Genomic DNA, 24939 nt, shown 5'->3' on the forward strand with positions numbered 1-24939 from the left:
CTCCTGGGCAAGTACCTGATGAGCCCTTTAGACTCCCATCACATCTCTCCAGCAGGATGAAATTTCCTGTTCTTGAGGGGTCTCGCATCCAAGAGTAGAGGCAGACATCAACATTGCTCCTCATCCAAAGCTTAAGCGTCCGGGAGGAGGATGAAGGGAGTGGGGTTTCAGAGGGAGATTCTTGTGGTAAGAATGAATGGCACCGGACACCACTGGAGATGACTGCGGATGCCCCTCCAACATCAGGAAAGGTGCTTCAGAGTTCCAGGAAGGTAATCCAATAATGTTGTATGTGCCTGTACCAAAAGACCTAGTGCAAGCACGCCCTAGGCATTTCAAGTGCACAGGCTGGCTGAGGGAAAAACAAAAGGACCAGTAAAGAACAGAGAACTGACTGGTAAGAACAAACCACACCACAAATTCCACCACCCTGTAGTCTGATACTGACTCTGGCCACATCTGCAAAACAAATCCAACTGAGCCACCACTAGACCCTTCTGCCACGGGAACCACTGGTACTGGATCCCGGCAAAGTCAGGGTGCCTTTTGGTGTGTTCAGGGGTATCGTCCAGTATCGGGGCGAAACTCCCAGATAATGTCCCAGCTGAAAGCAATACGAATAGAAAAGGTTCATAACGACTATCCTAAGCTGCTTGCATGGTTTCCTCTATTTCTCTGAATACCTGAACAGAAGCAAGAAAGGGTTGTTACTTCTGGTTCTTAGAGCACTTCCACTTCCTCCCTGAACTACATCTGACCCACCAAAGACAAGCAAACCAACCAGGACTTCTGTGCTCTGTCCGCGTTTTAGTGCCTCAGATGTAATTGTTTTTGGGCTGCAATGACTGCCCTAGATGACATTCTAGAAGCCTTTATGTGTCAAAAGCAACATTGAAAATAAATTTATCCTGGGTTTCCATGTATGCTAGCAACTGAGATCAGTCGTCATGGACTTTGAAAAAGCCTGGACGTCTTTGACCACGGACTGCGAGACATACCCTGAACAGGTTACAGCCTGTAGAGAGAAACTCCTTCCAGCGCAGGATCTCTCCAGGGAAGATTATAACTAATTATCCACTAATTCTGTGAGAACATCTTCAGTGAGAGCTGTTACCTGCCTGTCAGGTTAGTAAGCATAGGATCTAAGGTGTCGGGACTGGGCGTATCCATGTAACCCTTGGTCAAAAGATAAAGTTTATCCATGAACTGAAAGGCCACTGTTCTAGCTTAGATATTGTAGGACTGTGGAATGGATTTAACAACCAGTGCTAGCTAGAAGAGTCCCAGGCTGCTTATAAGACCATAATTAGCTCCTCTGGTGTTGTTTAAGGTGGCCAGCTGCGCCACATATCCCACAGATCAACAGCCCATAATACAACATTGGCGAAGCAAAAGATAGATTGCCAAGATGGCCGACCGGTGAGGAGCTCCGGCCGGTAGCTCTCGACCAGGCATCGCCTTTTGGGTGATTTCCCCCCGATCTCTGCCATCCTTCCGGGATCCTCCTTCTCACCTGGGCTCCTGATGTTCAGCGGTCCTCATTGCGCTGATCCCCGCTTGCGAACTCGTGATTCGTGGAGGAAGACGGGCTCGAGGCTTTCCCCCACTGAGACCGAGCTAGCGTGGGCGACGCAATTATCTCAGGGGACTTCCTTCCCCTGCGGGTCATCTGCAGTTGTCTTTGAGGCTTCCTGGGCCGTCCGAGGTCCAGTGTCGGAGCTGGAGACCTGTTGCGAGCCGTGGCTGCAGCAGCCGGTGCAGACTGGGACCCCTGAGTGGCGAGGGCGACGAGAGGCGGACAGCCATTTTGCCCAGGGGAGCCCCCCCAGCCCACGGGGTTCACAGCAGCGTGAGGACCCCTGACGCGGCCTGCCGCATCTTCACTCTGGGAGAGTAGAGGGCTGATGCTACTCACCAGGTTTGCATGGCGCTGACCACGAGATATGGGAGGATTGAGAAACGGGCGATCACGGCTGCCCGACTCAAAGATGGTGGCTCCCTGAGATGGAGACACGGTCTTACCCTGCTGAACAAGACGGCAGCCCCGCACCTCGCGGCATAGGGAGTAGCGCCCTAGCGGACTGCTGCTGCGAGCGCTGGTGCCCCACTGTCTACCTGCAATACTTGATAGCGAAATCGCCAATCAAGTTGAGCTGTCGTGAGCTGTGGACCCCTGGACCAACGAGAACAGACGAGCCTCCTGCGAGCTGAGACGGCCCGCTCCAGCACCCGGTGAGTCAGTGAGCTGCGGGGCGTGAGTACCTGAGCTAGTGGGGATGCCGACCGGACGCAGCTACTGAGACTTTCGCGGCCCCTCAGGTCCAGTGTGAGTGAGGCTCCCCTTCTGAACCATCGAGGGTCCCCATGAAACATTCAGGTGAGAGAGGGAGGGAGGCCCTGCCCCAGCCAGTGAAAGTGTGCAGCAAGCTTTGTTTCATACGGAGCACACGGTTGGGCCCCTCCCCCATAGGCCCCATAGTGCTGGATGCCCTTGTGTGTCTGGGGCTTCCTTTTAAGTCCCGGCCCCTGGAGATTCTGCCTGTATGGTTTCAGGTGTCCAGACAAACCTCCTAAAAGTGTTGAGGCAACCTCTCACTCAGCCCCTGCTGAAGGCACCATAAGTACTCTTCCTGCACCTCTGACCCTAAAATTGCGACTAATAGGCAGCAAGGAGGAGTATCCTACTGAGACAGCCCAGGAGACACCTAAAGAACGGCGCAAATTACCCTTGAGGCCCCTGAGAATACAAAGGAGAAAGATAAATATGGGGTCCGGCCGAATGGAACACCAAGGGCAGAACCCCTTGCCTGACCCCAAGATGGCCGCCACAGTGGTCCTTTACCACGATGAGCTACTACTCTTGGACAAAATTGGACATCGTCCAGACCTCAAGTATATCCCCCATCCGGCTCACCCATCAGGACACTGAACCTGTGATCTTGCCACCGACCGTTGAGACCTAGCATTTTGGCCAATGCCCAGTGGAGCTACCTTGCTACCTATAGAGGAGATTGGCTGTTGACTTCCCCCTTGGCCGTCACCTACCCAGCCGGACTTTGGGTAGACTTTCCTTTGTCTCTCTGCCTTATTTCCCTCTTACCCTTCTTCCTTACACCCCTTACCCCTCTACGCTCCACTTATCCCGTCTTCTATGCCCCTTAAATATTCCTAGCAACAGATGTAACTTGTTACTGATGTAACTTTGTAACAATGTGGAATCTCATGTAAAGTGCTCTGATACCTCTGGGTCTAGCCAGCACTATATAAAACTCAAATAAATAAATAAAAAATAAATGATAACACCAGCAACAAAACATGTAGCATAGTAATAGAGAGGATGCTGCCTCTGTTACACAGGACTTCCTCCAATGCTCTCACTGGAAACCAGTGGCAAGCGGGCCAACCAAACCACTGCTGCTGACTGTACGTTACTTCTGTATGTAGAGTACACAAGTAGGGCTGGGGTCCTGACTTCCGGCCTCCTTTGGAGTACAACAATATAGGCTTCGCATTCCATGTGCTTCCATCGTCATTGCTGGAACCTTGACATGGTAGAAGCAAGGCAAGTTCAGATGAAGGGAGGGCTGTGTATGAGCCACCAAAATAATGACCATTGTACCTTGAACCCACAATGATTGAACTCTGAACCCGCCACAGCCCAAGATACACGATTCTCGCGTGGGCACACAAAAAAACAGCAAGTCCTTTTGGTGCTGTTGCCCTTTGCGGGTTAGCAGGGGTCAAGACGGGTAAACGGGGTATAGAAAGCAAAGAGGGAGAAGGGGGTAAAGTTCTAATTATGACTGAGAAGTGGCTAAGTGGCTTCTTCTTCATAGAGCAAGAAATGGGAGAAGAAAAGGATGAGGAGGCAATGCGGTCCAACGCAAACGTTCATGATTTCTGATTTGCGGCGCCAAGTATAGTTCCTAAGTTATCCACATAGAAACATTTCGAATAATCTAAATAATGCGAGCACGTGCGTGTCTACTTAGACAGTCGTGTACATTTATTTGTGCTCCTGTAAATTGGCAATGACAGCTGCGAAAAGAGATGGAGAAAATCTGCATACACTCCCAATTTACAAATTGGTGCTAAATGGCACCTTTGCGCGAATAACACCACTGGAGCAATGTATGTGAGCAGGCGCCCTCGTGATCAAAGACATGCTAGTTTGACATTTGCTGTGCAGTGAAGCCTACCTTAGTAAGGCCCGTCAGGCTGAGCAGGGCGTTCAAAACCGAAAGCATTGATGCAACCTTCTTCGGCTAAATATCGCGTTTCCCCGCAAGCTGGCGGTAAATGTGGCTTAACGGCAAGGGCGGCCGACTTTGAAGCTAATAAATCCAGTTACGAGTCTGGCGGGAGGCTCAAACATGCTGTGATCCTGGGCAAATCACTTAATCTCCCCGTGCCTAAAAAATAATGTGTCCATCTGTAATGCAACTGGTGCTCATGTAAGGCGCTCTGATACCCAAGGGTCGAGTTCGCGTTATATAAAACTGCAAAAAAAATTCGATCGGCCTTATGGGGTCGCAGGTACTAGTAGCAGCATTTCAGGTCCAAGGCAGCGCCCCCCACAGCCATCTCTTTTAATTGCGCTGTTATTGAAAGACTGACACCCCGGAATGGTGGGTGTCCTGACAAAAAAAATACCATCCCCTTTGTTTGCCCTTATCTGCCAAAATGGCGACCACTTGAGAACTGATGAACTCTCAGAATCCTGTGTTAAAAACCAAGCGGAACATAAGCATTTACCAAAGTAATGAGTAACTCCGACCCTTGTTGAATTCCCCTCCCCCATCAACAACCTAATCACCCCTCCCCTTTTTCTCGGTTGAAATAACACCTAAGTTTAGTGGTGTTAATTCTCAGAATAGTGTTAATTTTGCACAGCTTGACAAATTCCACAGGCAAGCCAGTTAACTCGCAGAGATTTGCATAACAAAGGAAGGGAGGCGTTCCTGCATAGCCATGTGGCAAGTGTTAAAATAAGACAAACAGCGGCCATGGCCCCAAATGTAAACGCCAGGGGTGGGCAGTGATGTGTTGCCCAGATTCAAGGAATATCGCAAAATACAAACAGTGTGTTTCACCCCTAGCTCTGCGCTAATTAATGCCCCCTTCCCTCTTTGATTTCTGGTTGAGGTGTCCCAGACACGCACCATGCGTGTCTGGGACATGCCTTGACTCTCGTCTCGACTCAGTGTGGAACTCTTTGGGCACACTGAGGCCACATTGGGAGTTGATTGGTAATGGAAGGAAAGTGAGGAACTGTGCTGAGGGGTCGCAGGTGGGTGTTTTTTGGGGGGGCGGGGAGTCGCAATTGCAGAGGGAAGGGAGAAAAAAAAACACCTACCTTATAGTGCCCTCCTATCTTTTTTCTGCAGGAACCAACCTCTCAGCTGGGTAATCTACTCATTGATGTATTCCTCATTCTCTTGGCAAATAGTGGATATACGTTTTCCTGGATGGTGCATTATGATTAAACTGTAGATTCTCAAGGGTCAATTCACAAATCCTTTTGCAGGATGACATCCAGTTTATATGGGCGAACTGGTAAATTTACATGTTTAAGGAATGCACAAAATTTGAACTTTTAAACTTTTACTGATAAACCCATTGCCCATGCATGAAAGTGTTGCACCATGATGTAAGCCCTGCTGTAGGAACGGGAAGTGGGTGTTCCTGGAAGGCGATACCCTGGAAAATTGGGAAATGGCCATAAATTCCAGAGTTTGTGGGTGTTCAATTTTTTTTTTGTGATCCATGGCAATGGTCAGAGATTTACTCCTTTCAAACACATGAGGGCGGATCTCTTTCTAGTTCGAGACCTGGAAGAAACCACCTTCTAAACTGGCGTGGGTTGAGGGAAAACAGCAAGTTCCTGACTTGTTATGGCCGTGAAGGACTCCGAGGTTCACCAACCCAGTCACTTTGTGTCTCTTGTCCCTGCAGCCCAAACATAGTGTCGGATTTGCCTTTTAGTTTTCATAGGTTGAGGTTTCTGATTCAGGCACTACAATTCGAATGTAGTAATTTGAGTCTTTTTTTTTAGCCTCACCAACATGCACACTGACTCCATGTTTACCTGGCAAATCAACCAATGTCGAATCATCTATCAATTTTGGTTCGTTATTTATAGATAGTTCTGATTTAAAGAATCTTAGTAGACGCTTTATCTTGGATCTTAGGTTTTTGTACAAACTTCTAGACTGACTCAAATGCCATATGCGTTATCCTTCCAGATGTGGCGTGTGCTCTGGACAAGGCCTCGCCTGCAGGGCTTGCCGCCGCCCGCCCCTTTCTGTACCGCCCCCTCGTCCCACCCCTGCACACAGCACCTGTTGTGGAACAAAACTGAAACAATGCTGCTGCTCGGAGGCTGCTGCGAGCGATTCGTCACGGTGACAAGTGGCCTCGCGCGGTCGGCAGAGCGCGCCCATACAAGTCTTTTCCCTGAAAAGCTTCGGGAGCCGAAGACCGGTCACTTGTCGAAACCCTAAGGTTTTGTTATAGACACAGAGACTGTTTATAACTTGTCGAGGATTACACCGCGTCAGAGCAGAGCTAGCTTGGAACCCTGGAACCATTCCTAAAATGGGTTGGGAGCCTGGGACTGACAGGGGCATTGGATTTTGGGGGCCCTGGGTCAAATGTAGTTTGGGGGCCCACGTTCTGAATCGCTTTGAATTTATGATCCAATTTCAGCTCTTTCATGCCCTTTTGACCAGGTCACTGACAGTGCACAGGCACACTCCTCCTAAATATGTTCACATCAAATATTCAGGGATAGTGAGGTGTGTTTTCAATACTGTAACACAGTAACAGCTCACTAATATTACTGCAAATAATCCCTGTGACACCCTCCCATTTCGCATATGTGAGGCCTCTATTTAATAATTATTAAAGGTCATCAGGGCAAGGTTTTCTACAGAGCTGGCTGTATCAGGGGGGCCCCTGAAAGCTGGGGCCCTGGGCCATAGCCCACTTTTCCCATGCCATAAAACGTCTCTGGGTACTGAGTACCAGCACTTTTTCATTTTGAGAGGGAGAGTACCGGCACTTCTCAAGAGAAATATAATACTTTTAATTTGAGAGTACCAGCACTTCGCAGAAACAAGCAGGTACTCTGGTACAAAGTACAATTCTATTTTTCCATTTCAAGCACTGCCTTGAACATATGCTAACAGAACACCCAGGTCTCTGGCGATGCCCAGAGACCTCTCGTGCTTTCCCCCTCACATGTGTTGTGTTTGGGTAGAGGGCCAGTTCCTCCTTCTTTGCCCCCCCCCTCTGTGGGTGTACTCAGAAGAGTCTGTGCCCAGAGCCAGAAGTTCTCACAGAGGAATCTGCCTACCAGAAGTCGCGCCCACTCTTAAGGCGCTCTGGGAGATGACAAGGCAACGGCTGTCCCTGAGAGAGAGCTGTTCATCAGTCATGAGGGCTGGGCCGGGATCCAAGGCCTGCTGCTTAGAGGGGTGGGCAGCAGCTGTTGGCTGATGTTTTGGCCAATGCTTTAGAATACTTCTCAGATCATTTTCATTTTTTCCGCCGTTGCAGAAGATCTTGTTTGCCAACGCCATCTTACCTCTACATCCTCTTGATTGTCTCTTCTTCTCACGTCTCATATTCCGAAATGCTCCTATGCAAGTCTCTCCGTCCTCCCTTTCAGTGGCACCTCTAGAAAAGGAGAGATGGCAGAAGGGCCTTGCCTCCGCCCAGGCCCTGTGCCTTCCACACCATGAGGGGCCGCCCCAGCTGCACATGGCCATGCATCCAGCATGCTCCGCGGGAGTTGACCGCACTACAGTGCCTGGCTTTGTATCTCATCAGCCATGGGCGCCCATGTCGTACAGCGCACAGCCTTTGGGCAGGGGCCTTAGTCCAACTTCTTCAGACAGTAACCCCTGCTGCAAAGCACCTTTGGTAATGTTCCTCGGGATTGGTCACAGGATCTAGGACTAAATAGAGACAAACTGTTTATTGAATAATGTGGGTGGTTCTCAAAAGAATCTTTTTGGGGTTGTTTTGTGTGTTGTTGTAAAGTTGTCAAAAACTGCACCATTCATAAGTCAGGGTTTTTAAATAACGTGTTAATGTCATGGGATAATTCCTTTTAGGCTCAACCACATTGGCTTGGGCATGCTCGCCGGGCCCCTTATATGGCTGTTCAGTTTTTTTTTTCCTAAACCTTAGTAACCATGCCTTGCACCCGGCCTGCCCTGGAGGACACAAAAATGTACCAGTGCAGTCATAAATTACAGCCTTCAGGCCTGTGGACTTAGTTTTAGGTCTGTGAACCCAAATTGGTGACCGGAGCAAAAAGTTCACTCTCACGAGGAAGTTTCTATATTTTTTTAATTTGAGACCACAAACTGTTTGGGAACCTAGGTTTGAGTACAGTTCGCAGACTCACAGTCCATATATCTCTAACTTTAAAACTTTCGAAGCTTACCCAATACATTTTTGTAATGCTAATTTCTCGAACACTACTGCATGAATTTACATCAAGCTCAGCAACAGTACTCCTGTGAATACAATTCTAATTTCATGCAATAGTTTACTGTAGCAAAGAGCAACATTTCTTACTGGGGTTAAAATGAAAAACACTACTTTAGTGACCCCGTACCCGCACAAGTCCCACTCCGTTTATTTCTGCCTCTTTCCAGACAGATCTATACAAAACTTGCCATTCTAATTTGGAGCCGGATACATTTTTTGGGAAAGCTTTTTGAGATTTGTTAACTAGTGTCAGTTACAAGTAAAACAAGCATTGGCATAGCCAATAGGTCTCGCCTTTGGGGCCTTATAAGTGTTTAGCCATGCAACAGTTAATGTTGTTGCACAAAGGATATTGTGCTGTATAACTAAATACTTATAAGGTCCCAAAAGCGAGACCTATTGGCTATGCCAATTCTTGTTCAGATAGCGCGCGACGCTTTGATAGTGCGGACTGGCTGTCCTGGCGTCCCTTAATTCACTTTAAATCAAACGCCTTGCAGGCACTGAGCTCTAAGTAATTGAGGATTGTTCGGTGATGTAATTGAAGAGACATTAAGTAGAACTCAGCACAATCATTTCCGTCTAAATTGGGAGAAGTTCCCTTTCAAATTGTCAGGGAAGCACTCTTCCGCTTCAACGCGCGCGTGAGGCAGGTGAGCGGCGGGCCACACTCGCTTGTTAGATCCACACAATGTTGTTCAACCCATATGGCAAATGGAAGCTGAGAGACAGTGGCGCAGAGAGGAGGTAGGAGGGGGACTGCTATGGGCTCATGGCAAGGAATACTGATCTGATTGTCCTGCTCCGGTGGTGCTTAATTTGTGCCGGTGGTTGCAGGTCTGGGCACCATACTTATTTTCGGAGAGCCATATTTATTTTTCACAAGCAGACAGTGTCTTAGAGCCGGAGGAGGTAAGGCAGCGCTTCAGCGCTCGCGTGAGGCTGGTGAGCAGCGGGCCGCGCGCGCTTGTTAGATCCACACAATGTTGTTCAACCCATATGGCAAATGGAAGCTGAGAGACAGTGGCGCAGAGAGGAGGTAGGAGGGGGACTGCTATGGGCTCATGGCAAGGAATACTGATCTGATTGTCCTGATCCGGTGGTGCTTAATTTGTGCCGGTGGTTGCAGGTCTGGGCACCGCACTTATTTTTGGAGAGCCATATTTATTTTTCACAAGCAGACAGTGTCTTAGAGCCGGAGGAGGTAAGGCAGCAGCTGAAGAAAAGAGGAAGCGAAAGACCAGAACATCGTGCATAGGATGAACAAGCGGTCTTCAAAAAGGAGACGGAGAGGGCGGAGCGAGTGGGGGCGCGGCAGCAAAAGTGAAAGCAACTGCAGCATCCACACGCTTTCTGCGTGCCCGTGAGTGATGCGCTGAGCGCATGACGTGAGAGGTAAGCCAGATGGCGCCTCTGCTCGTAACTGTGTGCGTAACCGCACACTCGAGGCCACACAGAAAGCGTGTGGTCGGATTTTTGAATGCCCACTCACTAAAAGTCTCGCCAGAGCAACGCATTCGCTGGCTCAGGCGAGACCTAAAAAAAAAGCATCCCACACATGCATTGTATTTTTAATGAGACTGTGGAATGGTAATATAACAATAAAGTTAAAAGATGGCCATCACAAATGCATGCTATACATGGCCAATATATTTGAATACATTTTCTTCAAATTATTCAAAGACGGCGGCTGTCCTTTTGTGTGCATGCACAGCAACCATCTTGTAATGATACTTCATGGAGCAAAAGAAGTATCATCCAAAGATGGCTGCTGTGTTGACACATGCATATAGGGAAGACATGTTTGAATGATTTTCCTTTTGCTTTAAAGGGAATTCTGCATGTTGGCTGCTACCATGTATGCACATGCCCAGCAACCTTCTGATTAGGTTAGCCAATAATTTTTACAATCAAGACCTATCAGTTTTACCAGTGCTTGTTTTCCCTTTGTCCTTGCAAGCTCTCGTGCCTCTTTCGTTTCAGTAACAGTTTGTGTGCCCTCTGATCCTCAGAGACCCCCCTAACTGCATATTGGGGTTACTCAGGGACATCCTAGTGTGTGTCGTAAGATGGGAGATCTTACATCAGTCTCACCACCATGTAGTCTTGAGGGGTAGCCCCAAAACCTTGTTTTAACAGGCCCTGGATTGTGGCTCCAATTAAGGACTTTGGGGTGAAGTAACCTCTTCATGGAAATCAAGTCCAGCAGTATTTGGAAAATCAGGACTTCTTTATGTTTTTTTTTGTGCAAGTTTGAAATGTAACTCAACAGAAAATGCACAGGGTTTGCAATACTGATTGTAACAGGAACGTGTGGACAGAGACCATTGTTTACGATCATTATTGGTTTTCTCGTCATTAGTGGTATGCCCATCTTATCACATGACTGGGCTTTAGGCTGGCTGGTGCAGCAGGTCCAGTGCCTGCCCTCACTAACTTTGTCAACTCAAACGGGTATAGGGGAAGCCATGGACGCTCGCTTCTTTCATTCCAGTGCCATCTTTTTCTGATAGAGACTCCTAGCTGCAGATTCCTAACCTTTAGAATATTCCCCAGGTGTCAGACTGGATCCAGAAACCTTTCAAAGGTACCTAACCAGTAGGTAGCGCGGTGTGGCTCTCAACTGATGTTGTTCCACTCCCGAAATGAAGTGCAGAGTATATATAGGCACCACTCCAGAGCAGTGACATCATTTCCTTTTTTTCAGCGCCACTAGATGTGGATCCATAGCTACCTCTCATCTCTTTGAGACCCAAATTTCGATAAAAAAAAATAATTATTTCACAGTGTGCAAGGGACACGTTCCTGTTCAAAACGAATGGTTTAAAGCCCTGTAAGGACAGCTGCAAACCAATGTCTATGACAAATTGTCACCAAATTTGACTGTGGTGCTGGGGTCAAACCAAGACTCTAAGGCCTGCAGTGACTGTGCAGGGTGGGATGACAGACCCTCTGCCAGGAGGCATTATGCCTCTGAAAATGGCTTCATCACAAAGGATTCTTTATGGTGGTGAACCACCTGGCAGGATCATCAAATGCCAGGGCGGACGAGCTCTGCCATCAGCGCCTAGCAGATCACAAGTGGCAGTTACACCTAGAGGTGGCACAAGGTCTTTTCAATAAAGATAAGATCCTTGGCTTGAGCCGTTCACCACTGCCAAGAGTGAATAATGTCAGCACTTCTGCATGCTGGAGTTTACTAGGCATGTCTCTCTCTGAGACATGCTCCACTTTAAGTGGAACTCATGGCTCTTGAATGCGTTTCCACTGATACCACTGCTGCCCTGAGTTCTCAAGATCAGGACAACTGGGACCAACTCACCCTTGTGGCCCCAGACTGGGTACGTTGATTATGGTATCCAAAATCCATGGGCATGAGCATATGTCGTCTGTCGCAGCAGCCGGGCAGGGTTCTGCAGCCGAGCTTTCGCAATCTCCACTTTCATACTCAGAGATTTAGCAGCGACAGCTTGACACCCTCGACATTCCTCCAGAGGTGGTCGATGTCATCTTGGAAGGAAGGCGTCCCTTGACAAAAACTGTATAGGTCTGCCAACCTTTTGGCTTCATGCAGTACTCAGCAGATAGACAATGTTATCTGACTTTTTCTTGTTTGTTTTATCCCTAGACTGGCAAGGCATTGCTCTGGCCACAGTTGAGGGGTACCTTTCAGCTCTTTCAGCTTTTTTGCAGTTGCTGGATCAGCCCTCCTTAAGTCTCCAGTTGTTATTCACTTCTTTAAAGGTATACAACATTGTTTCCGCCCTTTCCCTTTGTCATGCCACAGTAGGACCTTAACTTGGTTCGCACATTTCTGATGTTTACTTCCTTTAGGCCACTTTACAGCTGTTCCTTGGGGTTCCTCACCCTCAGACAGTGTTCCTCATCGTCATAACATTGGTGGGGAGTGTGAGTGATTTTCAAGCTCTGTGTCAATCCGCTGTACACCATCTTCTTCCCAGACAAGCTGGTTTTACAGACATGGGCATCCTTCTTGCCTAAAGCTGTGAAACTGTGAAGCTGTTTCACGTCGGACAAAACATTACCATATCCGTGTTCTTGGCTCTCCCTCATCCTCTAACAAGGATGAGAGACTCCATTGCTTTTACCTCAAAAAGAGAGCTGTGCTTTTTCATAGATCGTATTAAAGATCACAGGGCGGACAGTCAGCTCTTTGTGGGGGTTCTCATAAGAGAAGCTAGGCTATGCAGAAGAAAACCATCTCCCACTGCATCGTTCTCTGCATTTTCTAAAATGCAGCCTCCGGAAGGACTTCATACTCATTCTACCAGGGCCAATGCTGCTACTTTCATTAGCATGCAGAGTCCCTGTCCTAGACATTTGTTAGGTGGCTACGTGGGCATCTCTCCATACGTTCATTAAGCACTAATTGTCTGGATAGCCAGGTTCATCAAGAGGGGCATCTTGCCCACTCTGTCCTTCAGAACTTTCTTTTTTTAGTCCATCCACAAACCCACCTCCAAATAGGTACTGCTTTGGTAGCTATTCAAAAGGTGTGAAATCTGCGGCTAGAAGTATCTATCAGAAGAACAAGTTACTTACCTTCGGTAACACTCTTTCTGGTACAGACTCCATTTAGCTGCAGATTTTCACCAGCTCTCCCTTCCTCTCGGTTCTGTGATTGGCCTCTGTCCATCAATAATATCCCAACTCCAGGTATCTGCACACTGATCACACCAATCTGCTTTTGGAGGTCTGCATCTGGGCACATGGACAGTGTGGCACAGAAGTGGCACCTATGCAGGCACATTTCCGGAGTAAAAAGGCATCAGTTTCCAGATTCAGTCTGCCATCTGGGAAACAGGTGAGGTATTTGTGGTTGGATAGAGTCTCTGCCAGAAAGAACATTACCCAAGGTAAAAAACCTGTAATTTGTTCAATCGCGAGTAAGACCTTAATGCGCCTGAGGGCATGGTTGGAAACTGTTCCTGGGTCAAAAGCCCCAAAGGAAGATGTTTGACTGGATAAATGATGAACGAAGACCCTTGTGGAAGATGGCCAGCTAGTGCATTATCTTGAGCTTGGCTCTAGCTAGCATGGGTCACATGTTCTTAGAAGCATCACTCTCGGAAGTCTAAAGAAGGAACCTGACAGGGACAAAGTATGGATGGTATGCGTAATCGATGACATCAAAAGAGTACTTGTCATGTGCTGTAGGATATCATATTCCAGCTTTACCTGAATACCTTCTCATATTGCCAGTACAATACCCCTGGTGCAGCTACCATATTAATATTTTAATTTTAAACTGCCTTACACAGCAGTTAGCTAGATCTGTGCCATGGCAGGATATTAAACGTAGTACTGTGGTGGACAGGAATTATTGTCAATCCCAGATAATGGAGCAGCTTGACCATCCAGAATTAATGATACAGGGATTCAAACAAGGATGGAGATTTGCCAAGGTTCAGAACAACACAGCACAGCAACCAAAGTTGCTGCACATTGTTACGTTATGAGAAAAAAAGCAGTGCTGTATCTACCAAGATGTGGGGCTGTTTTGCTCTCCGCCAGCACTGGCACATTTTAGGCTGCCATGTGCCTATATACACCCACTGTTAAGCATTGAATTTGTGGCCCTTCCAGTTTAAAAAAAATAGCTTTCTGTTGCGACTGACTTGAGGAGGTATAATTTGTTGTGCAAATCCCTGTCTAACAATGTTTGTAGATGAGAATTTGCATCAAAACCCAAAGATGGTTGCATGGGAACAGCCATGTACTACCCCTTGACGCAAAGTAGTGCTAGTTTGTGCTACTTTAGGTAAATTTTCAATACAAACCATAATTTGTATTAGGAAGGGGATCTCATCGCAACACTTAGCACTGGCTTTGCGTCTCTTTTGTGACATAAACCTGGTGCAAAGTGTTATTAAATATGTGCTAAGGTTCCTCACCAGGCAAGCATGTGCATGGCAGCCATTTAAAGCCTATATAAAGAAAGAAATATACATGTTTCAAGAACTTGAAGGAGGATTTTCGTGTTGTATTAACACTCTTTGACCCTAAGGTGATCTCTGAAGGTTAGGGCAGCAAATCCTCCATTTCTCTGGAGTTTATTTTTGGTAACTAGCTCTTGTTTGTTCAGTGTGAGTTGGTCCGTGGAAATGTCAACCTATGTTTTTGTGAGGACAAGGGAAACTTGGTTGTGTTTAAGGATGAGTTTGTGGGTGATATTTTTAACACAGTATTTTTTTTTAATTTTGCTCATTGCATACCACTATCATTGTCATTCCAAGACCTCAACTGCACAATTTAAGCCAACCTGGGAGAGTTCCTTGCTATGTACTGCCCAGCAATGGTGTAGACTTCAACAACTGGGTGGTGAACCACAGGCTCCTCTAAATATCAGCTCCAAACAGGACAAAAGTTGAAGACACACAGCAAAACACTCTGTAGACCTGGTGTACTCGGCTGCAACACCCGTATCCAAATTAATGCTCAACAATACACCTTGCTGCAATTGAGCGGGAATAACCAACAACCTCTTGGCCACTTCCTGCTAACCCAAAAAACCAAAGCGGTACCTTTTTGTATCAAATTCACTTAGTTAACCTCAAACGAGGTGTGTCCCAATACAAAAATAAATGTGTAGCTTTGGATTTAACAATGCATACATAAGATGGATAAATTCAGTGCCCCAAAAATTGGGCATTAGTGACACGTTATTTACAGCATTTAGAATCAGCGCAAGTGTGCCATGAAGCACATTATAAAACAAGCAGTGGTAATTGCAATTTCGTTGGGTTAAATGTTCTAACACATACAGAGAAAACCATTAAAACCTGACAAAGAATAGAAAGGGTGTCCATTTTGAAGGTTTTCTTGCTTTCGGTACGGTCCTGTTTTTGTTTCTGTCAAATAACCTTGAGATGGCAAATGAGCTTTCCAAACAGTCCTTTTTTATGTTCTGTAAGACCAAAGGAAAGCAAAGATTATAAAGAATACTGCCTTGCCACACACAATTATTTTGACATTGAAACAAAAAGAGGATCATAATTAAGGCAAAGGAGACTTCATTATAGTTTTAGTTCTAGGTAAAATAATACCTGGTTCTGACTGGACTAGTGAAAAGCTGCCAGGAGAGAATGAAGGGTATGGGAACAAGAGAGGGTGGTAGGATGGAGGAAGGAATAGTACCAGGGAAGAGGGAGGGACGGAAGTCACAAGCAAGTAGGGATTGTGGCATAGAGAAACGAGAAAAACACAGGTGAAAGAGGGGAACACGAGGGGTTGGCAAGCAGGTGGAATTAAGAGCACATGGGGAAATAGGAAGGGTAGGGATGAAAGAAGTAGAGAGGGTGGTGGATTTGGGGAATGAGAAAGACACATGAAGCAAGAGGGAGAGAGAGAAACAAGAGGTGGTATCAGATGGGTAAAGCAAAGAGCAAGACGCATAGGAGAGAGCCAGTAGAAGAAGACAGAGTGGCAATGCAAGGATTGCATTGGATGCGAAAACATACACCTTAATAGTTAATTGCAATCGATGAGAAGGCTTTTGGATAGAGTCAAGATGTGATTGACAACCTCCATGCCATTGGCTGAAAGAGGGTGGTCAGAAATACAAGGGTTGAAGGAGGTGGACTCAATGCCTCCTTTAAGTATATTGTAGGCAAAATGTATTTTTGACAGCTGCTCTGTCATTCCATACCTAAAAACAAGTTATTATTATATTACATTTTATTGGCTATAGATGTTGGTTGTCAAGACACAGCTATTATAGTAGGATTTTACGACAGCAATTTACTAGCAGTAAATCTCTCAAATGTATAATTATTTCATGTCTTTCAGGACAATCACCAGCTGGACGTGATCATGCTTCTCTATGATGAAAGCTGCTTGTATGATTATGGAAGAAACCACAAGGAGAGATTAGGCCAGAGGTATGGAGTGAGTTTCCCTGTGTATTGAGGAAACAAGATTGGCTGAGAAAGTGATATACGGAGTAAAGTTAAAGTATTTCCACAGCCTTCATCAGCCGTATAGCCCCATCATCTGCCAGAGTGTGGAGGCATATAAACCTGCGAGCAAGTGATCCTCATAAACGCTACAGAAAAATAATTATAATTGGGGGGAAAATACATTATAAGACTATTCCAAGTCACTGAGAAGTTCAGGGACTACATAGAGGCATGAGGCCGCAGGCTGAGTGCCTTTATTGGTCATGGAACTCCGAGGTGACTTGAGATATCATTCTAATGTATAGTAAGGGTGTATTTTCTCCCATATAATATACCCCCTGCTTCTAAAAACACACTAAATGACTAACAAGTGTCTTATGTGTGACACCATCTTATGGTCCTGCCTTTTTAGCCCATAGAACTTTGTTTGTTTGGATTTTCAATTTTGAAACAAAACTACATGTCCCAGATTGCAATCTGCAGCAGGCAACAAAGACAGGCATTACTGATGGTGTAACACATGATGTGGGCCCTTTAACAGCTGTGCATAGACAGCCTTCTGAAATGAGCAGCACTGGCCCATCCAATAAACAAAATCTACTACTTTAAGGGGTGACAGAGGAGCAAACGACGTTTCTTCAGCCTCCACCCATGAAATAAATGGTTTTCGTTTCATAGATGTAGCAGCTCCCCACATTCCTGCCGGCTGTCTTTGTCTGCATTACTTCCAAGAGGCAATGAGGGAAGTTAAAACTCGGCCCCAAGCACTGTCTTTGTGATGTGACAGTGTATTTTGAAAGCTACCGTTGCTACACAAACAGTGCTTGGGGTCATGCACACCAACTTCCTGCAAGCTAGGAGCACTGTGACATCACTAGTGACGTGTAATAGCTCATTATAAGTGACTGGATGCATAATGTTCTCATTATAGACGCATTCTGACACCAGGACGCTCCTATAATATTAAAATGCAATATATTATAGGACGAACACGTGCTCCCACGTGTTATAGCGGTATATTCTGATAACTCATGGCCTACTGGAGGTCCTACTACAGGAACAGAACCCAAAGATGTAATGACATTCTATGGTCAATTGGGCCCTACACAGATCGTAATAACATATCAAGCCTAGCTCCTTCTATTTTACTGAGGACTCCTTTCCTGCTCTCTTAGGAATACTCATGGACATCATTTAAGGGTCGCCAGAGGTCGCAGTTGCGATCCCTAGTTTGTCACTTGCTACCCCTCTGGCCTCTAAGGTGGCAAAATCTGTACCAGGAACACAGGGGTGTCTCGAATTATCAGAGTCAGGCTCTAACCTCCTTTTCTGCTCATTTTTATTACATTAATAGAGAATAATAGTTTAGTATTCACTAGTAGTGTAATAAAAAAGTGGAACAGCAAGATCTGGACCTTCACTGTCATCTTAGATAAGAAAAAGAAAATGGTTTTAATGTATGTTGTGCGTGCATGTGGGTGAGCGTGAGTTTGGATGAGAGAGTAGGTATATGTGTGAGCATGTATGTTTGTATATGGGATCGTGGATGTGTGTGTGTCAACATGAGTGAGTAAATATAAGTGAGCCAGAGTAAGAGTGAGTGAGTGCGAATGAGTGATTCAGGATGACAGTGAGTTCATGAGAGTAGTTGAAAATGAATGAGTGCAAGTCAGTGCTAATGATAGAATGAGTGTGAATAGGTGAATGTGTTGGTATGCTTGCAGATCTGCTGTTGGACCTGGCATGCGTCTTGTATCATAGAAGCCCCCTTGACTAAATGTTAGCACTGGAATACTGTAGGCAGTAGTTGCGTATGGGATACCCTTGGGAAAATGCTACAGCAGGCACTCTGTAGGTAAATTCTGACATGGAGCACCCATGAGAAAATGGCTGGCCTCTTGGAAGAAATTCTTGGCATAGTCGGCACCTGTGCAGAATTGCTGGTGATGACACATTGGAGGAAACTCTTGGCATATGGGAAGACAGCTATGGCAAGTTCATGGGGCCATCCATGACAAAATGTGATCCTTAACATATTAGACATAAGCTTTGACATAAGGAACCTCTATAGTGCAAGAGAAGCAGTATTGGGAACCTTCTGGCACTGGCATATTGTATGTAATGTTTGGGCAAAAGGGGCCACCATGACAAACTGCTAGTCCTAACAATGGAGGTGATTGTTTACATAAGGGGGCACTCGTAGGACATTTTAAAAACATAATTGGGTGAACTCATGGGGACTGTCAGGTTTCAGTATCTTGGCACACCATGAAACACCTGAATATTTAGTGAGTGTTTTTTAGAGCCAATGGCTTTTTTGCAAATTTATCTGAAAATTGTGCATTAAAATGCACTTGTAACGCCCATTTCTTTTTCAAACAAATTGTCACAGGGAAGTAAAACACCCACTCTTTGTTCTTTCCTAGAATAATATATAATATTAATTATGAAACTTCAGCAGTGTTAATTATTGTGATGCCATCAGGATGAAGGTTATGTGACATCACTTCTTGGGACGATGCAGGGTCAAAGGTCATATGATGTCATCATTAAGGTCAAAGGATCTATGATGTCACTTCTGCTTCCCCATGCATTTTGGTGAATCGACGCCCATGGAATAAGTGGGTTAATTGAGGCAGAATTTTGGGCATAGACACCTCCGGTCTCACTCATTGCTGTGCACAAACTAAAGCCTGACCTACCTCAATCACTCCCATTGTCTTTAACAGAGACTCACATACGAGAGTTGCTGTTGCTCTTTTAAATCTCTTGAGTTCTGAAGACTTTCATCTTCTTTGTGGACACCTACGGGTTGCACATGCCTGATAGTAAAAGGAAGATACACTTATCTTAATCTTCAGTACCTCCGCCATGGAAATCTGATCCACCGGTCTGTTGTAAGAGCAATGTAGACGGTTTTTTCAAAGACCTCCCTTGCTATTTTGGCCCATGTGCCTCTTAATGTTTGAGGGTGATACTCAAGTGATGTGAGCTAGGAGAGGTGCGGTGCTTTATGTGGGCATGTACTGTCAGGAACCGAGTAAATGCAGCTTTTCTAGGGTCAAGCCTTCGAGAGCATGCGCTAGCGCATGCATCTCGCTTACGAGACACTGTTGTTAACAAAAATGGCTTGGAGCCCGCGTGCTGCTTACTATTTGTTGGCTTGTGTAGCACTCTTCTTTACAGCCTCATAATTCATCTAGGCAGGCCTAGCATTCCGTTCCTCTCTATGGAGCAGGGACCAAGCACTGATTGATTCAACTTAATCAGTGCACGTCCGCTGCTCCTGATTGAGGTACAGTTTTGTTCTGTTTAACGTTTAGTGCCGTGCAAATAGAAGGAATGTTACTGGCAAAAGGTGCCAAGCAGGATAAACAAAATTGCAAATATTTATTTTCTATAGTTAACTTTCTTTTATTTTGCGAAGTCTTTTCTTACTTTGCACTCATGTTTTCTTTTGTATTCGCTTGTGAACGCTGATCTCAAAGGATGTGGATTATCGTATTGCAATGCAACATTGTTTCTTTCTTATGTGTAATTTCTGAAGTGATGCTTTAACACATAATTGTGCATTACACCCCAAAACACTCCACTTCAATCCACCCCACCTCACCTCACTCCATATAATCCAGACCAGTTCAATCCACCATACTCCAGTCCACCACCCTCCAATACTCCTAACTCACCCCAATCCTCCCACCCCACTCCCAATCCAAAACAATCTGCCCCATTCCGATCCAAAGCAATCTACGACGCTCCAATCTTCCGCACTTCAGTGTGCCCCACTCCAATCCAGAACAATCTGCCCCACTCCAATCCAAACAATCTGCCCTACTCCAAAACAATCCACCCTACTCCAACCTTCCCCACTTCAATCCAAAACAGTCTTCCCCACTCCAATCCAAAACAGTCCGCCCTACTCCAATCTGCCCCACTTCAACCTAAAACAATCTGTCCCACACCTATCTGCCCCACTCGAGTCCAAAACAATCTGCCCCACTCCAATCTGCCAGACTCTAATCCGTCCCACTCCAATCTGCCCCACTGCAATTCAAAACAATCTGCCCCACCCCAATCCATTCCACTCCTATCAGCCCCACTCCAATCCAAAACAAATTGCCCCACTCGAATGGGCCCCACTCCAACCCTCCTTACTTCAATCCAAAACAGTATACTCCACTCTAATCCACCCCACTCCAATCTAAAACAATCTGACCCACTCTTAATCCAAAACAATCTTCTCCACTCCTACCCGCCCCAATCCAATGCACCGCAATCCAATTCGCCCCACTCCAATTCGCTCCAATCCAATTCATCTCACCCCAATCCACCCACAACATCCCAATTCACCCCAATCCACCACAACCCACCCCATACCAAATCCAATCCACCACAATCCAGCCCAAGCAAATCTACCCCACTCCAATCCAATCTGCCTCACCCCAGTCCAGTCCAGTCCAGTCCAATCCAATCCAACCCACTCCCTCCCCAATCCAACCCACTCCAATCCACCTCAATCCACACCACTCCAATCCAATCCAAAACAATCTGCCCCAAACCAATCTACCCCACTGCAATACAATCTGGCCCATTCAATCCAAAACAATGTGCCCACTCCAATCCATAACAATCTTCCCCACTCCAATCCAAAACAATCTGCCCCACTCCAATCCCCCAAACATCTGCACCACTCCAATTAGCCCCGCTCCAATTTGCCCCAAACCTATCCACCCCAATCCACACAAATCCAACCTACCCCAATCCAATCCACCCCACACCAGATCACTCCACTCCAATCCATCTCAATCCTATCCACCCCACCCCATTCACCCCATTCCAGTCCACCCCACCCCAATCCATTTCAATCCAACCCAACCTCACCCATCCCAATCCAGTCTACCCCAGTCAATCCAATCCACCTCACTCCAACCAAATCCAGCCCACTACAATCCAATCGACTCCACTCCACTCCACTCCACACCTATCCAATCCACCCCACTCCAATTTTCCTCACTCCAATTCTCCCCTCATCATTCCTGCACACTCCAGTTCACCCCACTCCAATCCACCCTACTCCAATTCACTCCACCCCACTCCACCTCAATCCAACCAAGTTCACCCCATTTCAATCCACCTCACTCCAATCCACCCCATCAGACCACCCTCCTCCGCTTAAGTCCAACCTACCCCACCCCACTCTACTCCAATCCACCCCACTCTACCCCAGTCAACCCAACTCTACCCCAGTCCACCCCACTCTACCCCAGTCCACTCCACCCCACCCCACCCCAGTCCAATCCATCCACCCAAGTTCAGTCCACCCCACTCAATCCCAGCCATCCAGCTCACCACACTCCAAACTACCCAACTCCAACCCACTCCAATCCAATCCACTGTCTCCAGTCCAATCCACCCTCCCCTCCACTCTAACCCACTGCAAACCATCCTACTCTAATCCAATCCACCCATCACCAATCTAATCTACCCCACTCTTATGCACCCCAATCCACTGCACCCTATTTCAATCCCCCGCACTCCAATCCAATCCACCCGATCCAGTCCACGCAATCCAGTCCATCCCACTCCACTCAATTCAACTCACTATATCCCATTCCAATCCACCCCAATCTACTCTAATCCTATCCACCCCACTGCCTCAGTCCACTCCACCCTATTCCACCCTACTCCACTATACTCTGTGACACTCTATGGCACTGTACTCTATAACACTCCACCCCTAAACCACTGAACTTCACTCCCCTCTCCTCAACTCTACAACACTCGACTCCCCCTACTCCCAACAACTCCAGTCTACGACACTCTATGCCCCTCATTCCATTCTAAGACATTCCATGCCACTTACTTTTAGCCATGCTGAACAACAGCCACAATAGTGTACAACATGACAAAAACACATTGCCAAAACCTATAGATCTTGCATAGGCACGTCCTATTGGCTTTGCCGATGCTTGTTTTTATTTGAAGGGGAGGTAGCCATCATTTCTTTACAATGGTTCAATAGTTGTAATGGGAGAGTACTGGCACTTCTCAGGGGTAAGCATATTCTATGGGATAATGTGTACCTGCACTTTTATATTTCCAGTTCAGGCACTCGGAGGCATCCCTTCCTCAATTATTCTCTGGCATAGTATGTACTTTTATATTTCCAGTTTTAAGTAGGTCCACTAGAATGTCTTAAAGGAATGGTGTAGGATGTGCATTTACTTTAACATGATAGAATACCCAACAGGATGTGCTGGAACCAACAAAAAAGTGGAATCACTTTGCAGTTATTTTTTAAATGTGATCTGAGAAGCCTGTGATGGAACTCCTCTCTAGAAAAATACAGCAAATGGTGTTCAGTAGGCAATCAAACGTTTAATGTAATCGATAAAGTAGCACCCGCATGGGAAGGTAACAATAATTAAGAGCGTAACGTTTGTACGGGCTCTTTCCCACACGTGACTTGGACAACTCCCTAACCAAGAGCACTAAAAACCTTTCCTGGGATCAGCCTATCCCATTGATCAAGCTACCGCAGTAGAGATTGGAGACCGAGCAAGACTGCGTTGGGCTCTAATGCAAGCAGGTAAAATGTTTCCTCATTGGCCTGCTAGATGTGTATGAGACAGCCATAATTAGAATGATATGGGTTCCTGTTATCCCGAACCCCAGTGCACCTGGTGGACCATTGATAGCAAAGCCCTAGATTTTGCCTGGGTAAAATGGATTCCCCCCACCTCAGAGATGTGAGCTACCCTAACCCCGCCCATCATCTTCCCTCTGGAAGAGCCCGAATTAGCCAGCTGGACACAGGGGGCAGAAACCAGACACCTCTGTGCCCAGCTTTATGGATGTGAGCTATCTAAAACTGGAGGAATATGTAAAGTACAGGGCTCTCATAGATTGGTAGTTCCATAAATAAAACTCAGTACAGTGACCGTGACATGTTCTTTTATTAGGGAAAGGTAAGCATTCTGGACACCCGCATGAAGAAAGAGAAAACACCTTTGCACAGAATCTGGCATCAGAGGTTTCAGCAGTAACTCTAGCACCGGAGTGCAGAGAAAGAAATTCCTCCACTACAATTTACAATGCAATTGGCCTCCCATTTATTGTGAAAGTTAGAGCTATTGGCGTTGTAAATTGCAATGCTTATTAATGATTATTTACTTTTGTTGGATTCGTGGCAAGCCGTGCTTTAGCTTCACATGTTAAAAGCTAATGGAGAAGGAGGAGTAAGACACGAGAAGGTGGGACATGTACCCACAAGAAACCATTGAGAAAAAAGCTTTTTAGAACGACACACATTTTAACCAATTGGCAATGATGGTGTGGCCAAAGCCTGTAGAAGTGGATTCAGCATGCCTCGCAGAGCAGCGCATGCATGCTGGCTAGGCTCGACCTAAAAACAGACCAATTTGACGGACAAAGCAGACAATTACTATAACACTGGCCAATCAGATGTCAAGTCACCTTAAGTACCCTCTTTCAATTCAATGAATCAGAAAGCAAAGCTGCTCACTTCTGCCAATTTATACATATTAGGTCACTACTATATTTGATTTCACGCACCTACGTTTTTTTTTACATAGGTCACAGATAGTCGGCGCAGCCCTACTAAATCCAACGTTGGGGGCTCACGTGCCCCACACAGAATACAGAAGTTCTACCATTAAGGTCAATTTACAGTCAGTTGCAAACAATATTGGGGCATACCACAAATACAAATTGGCATTTGTAGTCTCTACACTGAAAAAACATGAAAACGACACATATGCACTCATTCACCACTAACCCTAACTGCCAGAATGACGAGATGTAAAAGAGTGGAATCATTGAAGCCCAGAATAATCTTTTATTTTACATTCTTTGGAACAAGTTCGACTAAGGTGAAGCAGTGTCCTGCTTTTTGTCTGTCTTTTGGCTCTGTGAAAAGAACAAAACTGACAGGGCTCTGGAAAACAGACGAAATGTGAACCTGGGTTATTGTGTCTTCTTTTAAAACCACCAACTTGTTTCAATCAATATATATCTTTATTCAGTCACATTTAAAACCATAAAAGCATACATCTGAATCATGAAAAACAATGTCATAAAAATAGTACAGCAATAATAAGATACATTAAAATTTAGCAGCATAATTAATCTTCCTGTAAACTCCTGAGGTAATGACAGCTTTTAAAAAACATACAACATTAAAAAGAGTAAACTCATCAGGTAACATCTGTAAAAACAGGAGGGCTGGACGAGCTTGTAAAATGCCTCTATCTTTAAGTAATGGAACAATAAAGGATCTCCTGGGCTCAGCATAAAATTTACAAAACATAATAAAATGCAGAGCATCCTGCAGAGACCTATCATCACAGCTGCAGGGACCCAGGTATCGGGGTCATATCAACCTCATGAATAGGCTAAAGATAGATGTAATAAATCAAATCTAAACCTGATGAGAAAAAAACATTCCCTGTTATTTTTCCCCTATGCTAAATAAGGCTCCATGTCCTGACTAGTGGTT

General features: G+C 45.9%; 1 protein-coding gene across 2 annotated transcripts in view; it reads left to right on the plus strand.

Moving 5' to 3' along the window:
• The window catches only part of LOC146797862 (ubiquitin-like modifier-activating enzyme 1), a 1073449-nt gene that overhangs the window by 956969 nt on the left and 91541 nt on the right, over positions 1 to 24939 (plus strand). For both annotated transcript variants that reach the window (XM_085625059.1, XM_085625060.1), the window contains one exon: positions 16312 to 16403. In XM_085625059.1, the coding sequence (XP_085481185.1) occupies positions 16312 to 16403 (92 nt within the window). The remainder of the gene's footprint in view (positions 1 to 16311; positions 16404 to 24939) is intronic.

The sequence above is a fragment of the Triturus cristatus genome, chromosome 9 (genome assembly GCF_964204655.1).
Source record: "Triturus cristatus chromosome 9, aTriCri1.1, whole genome shotgun sequence".
Taxonomy (NCBI): Eukaryota; Metazoa; Chordata; class Amphibia; order Caudata; family Salamandridae; genus Triturus; species Triturus cristatus.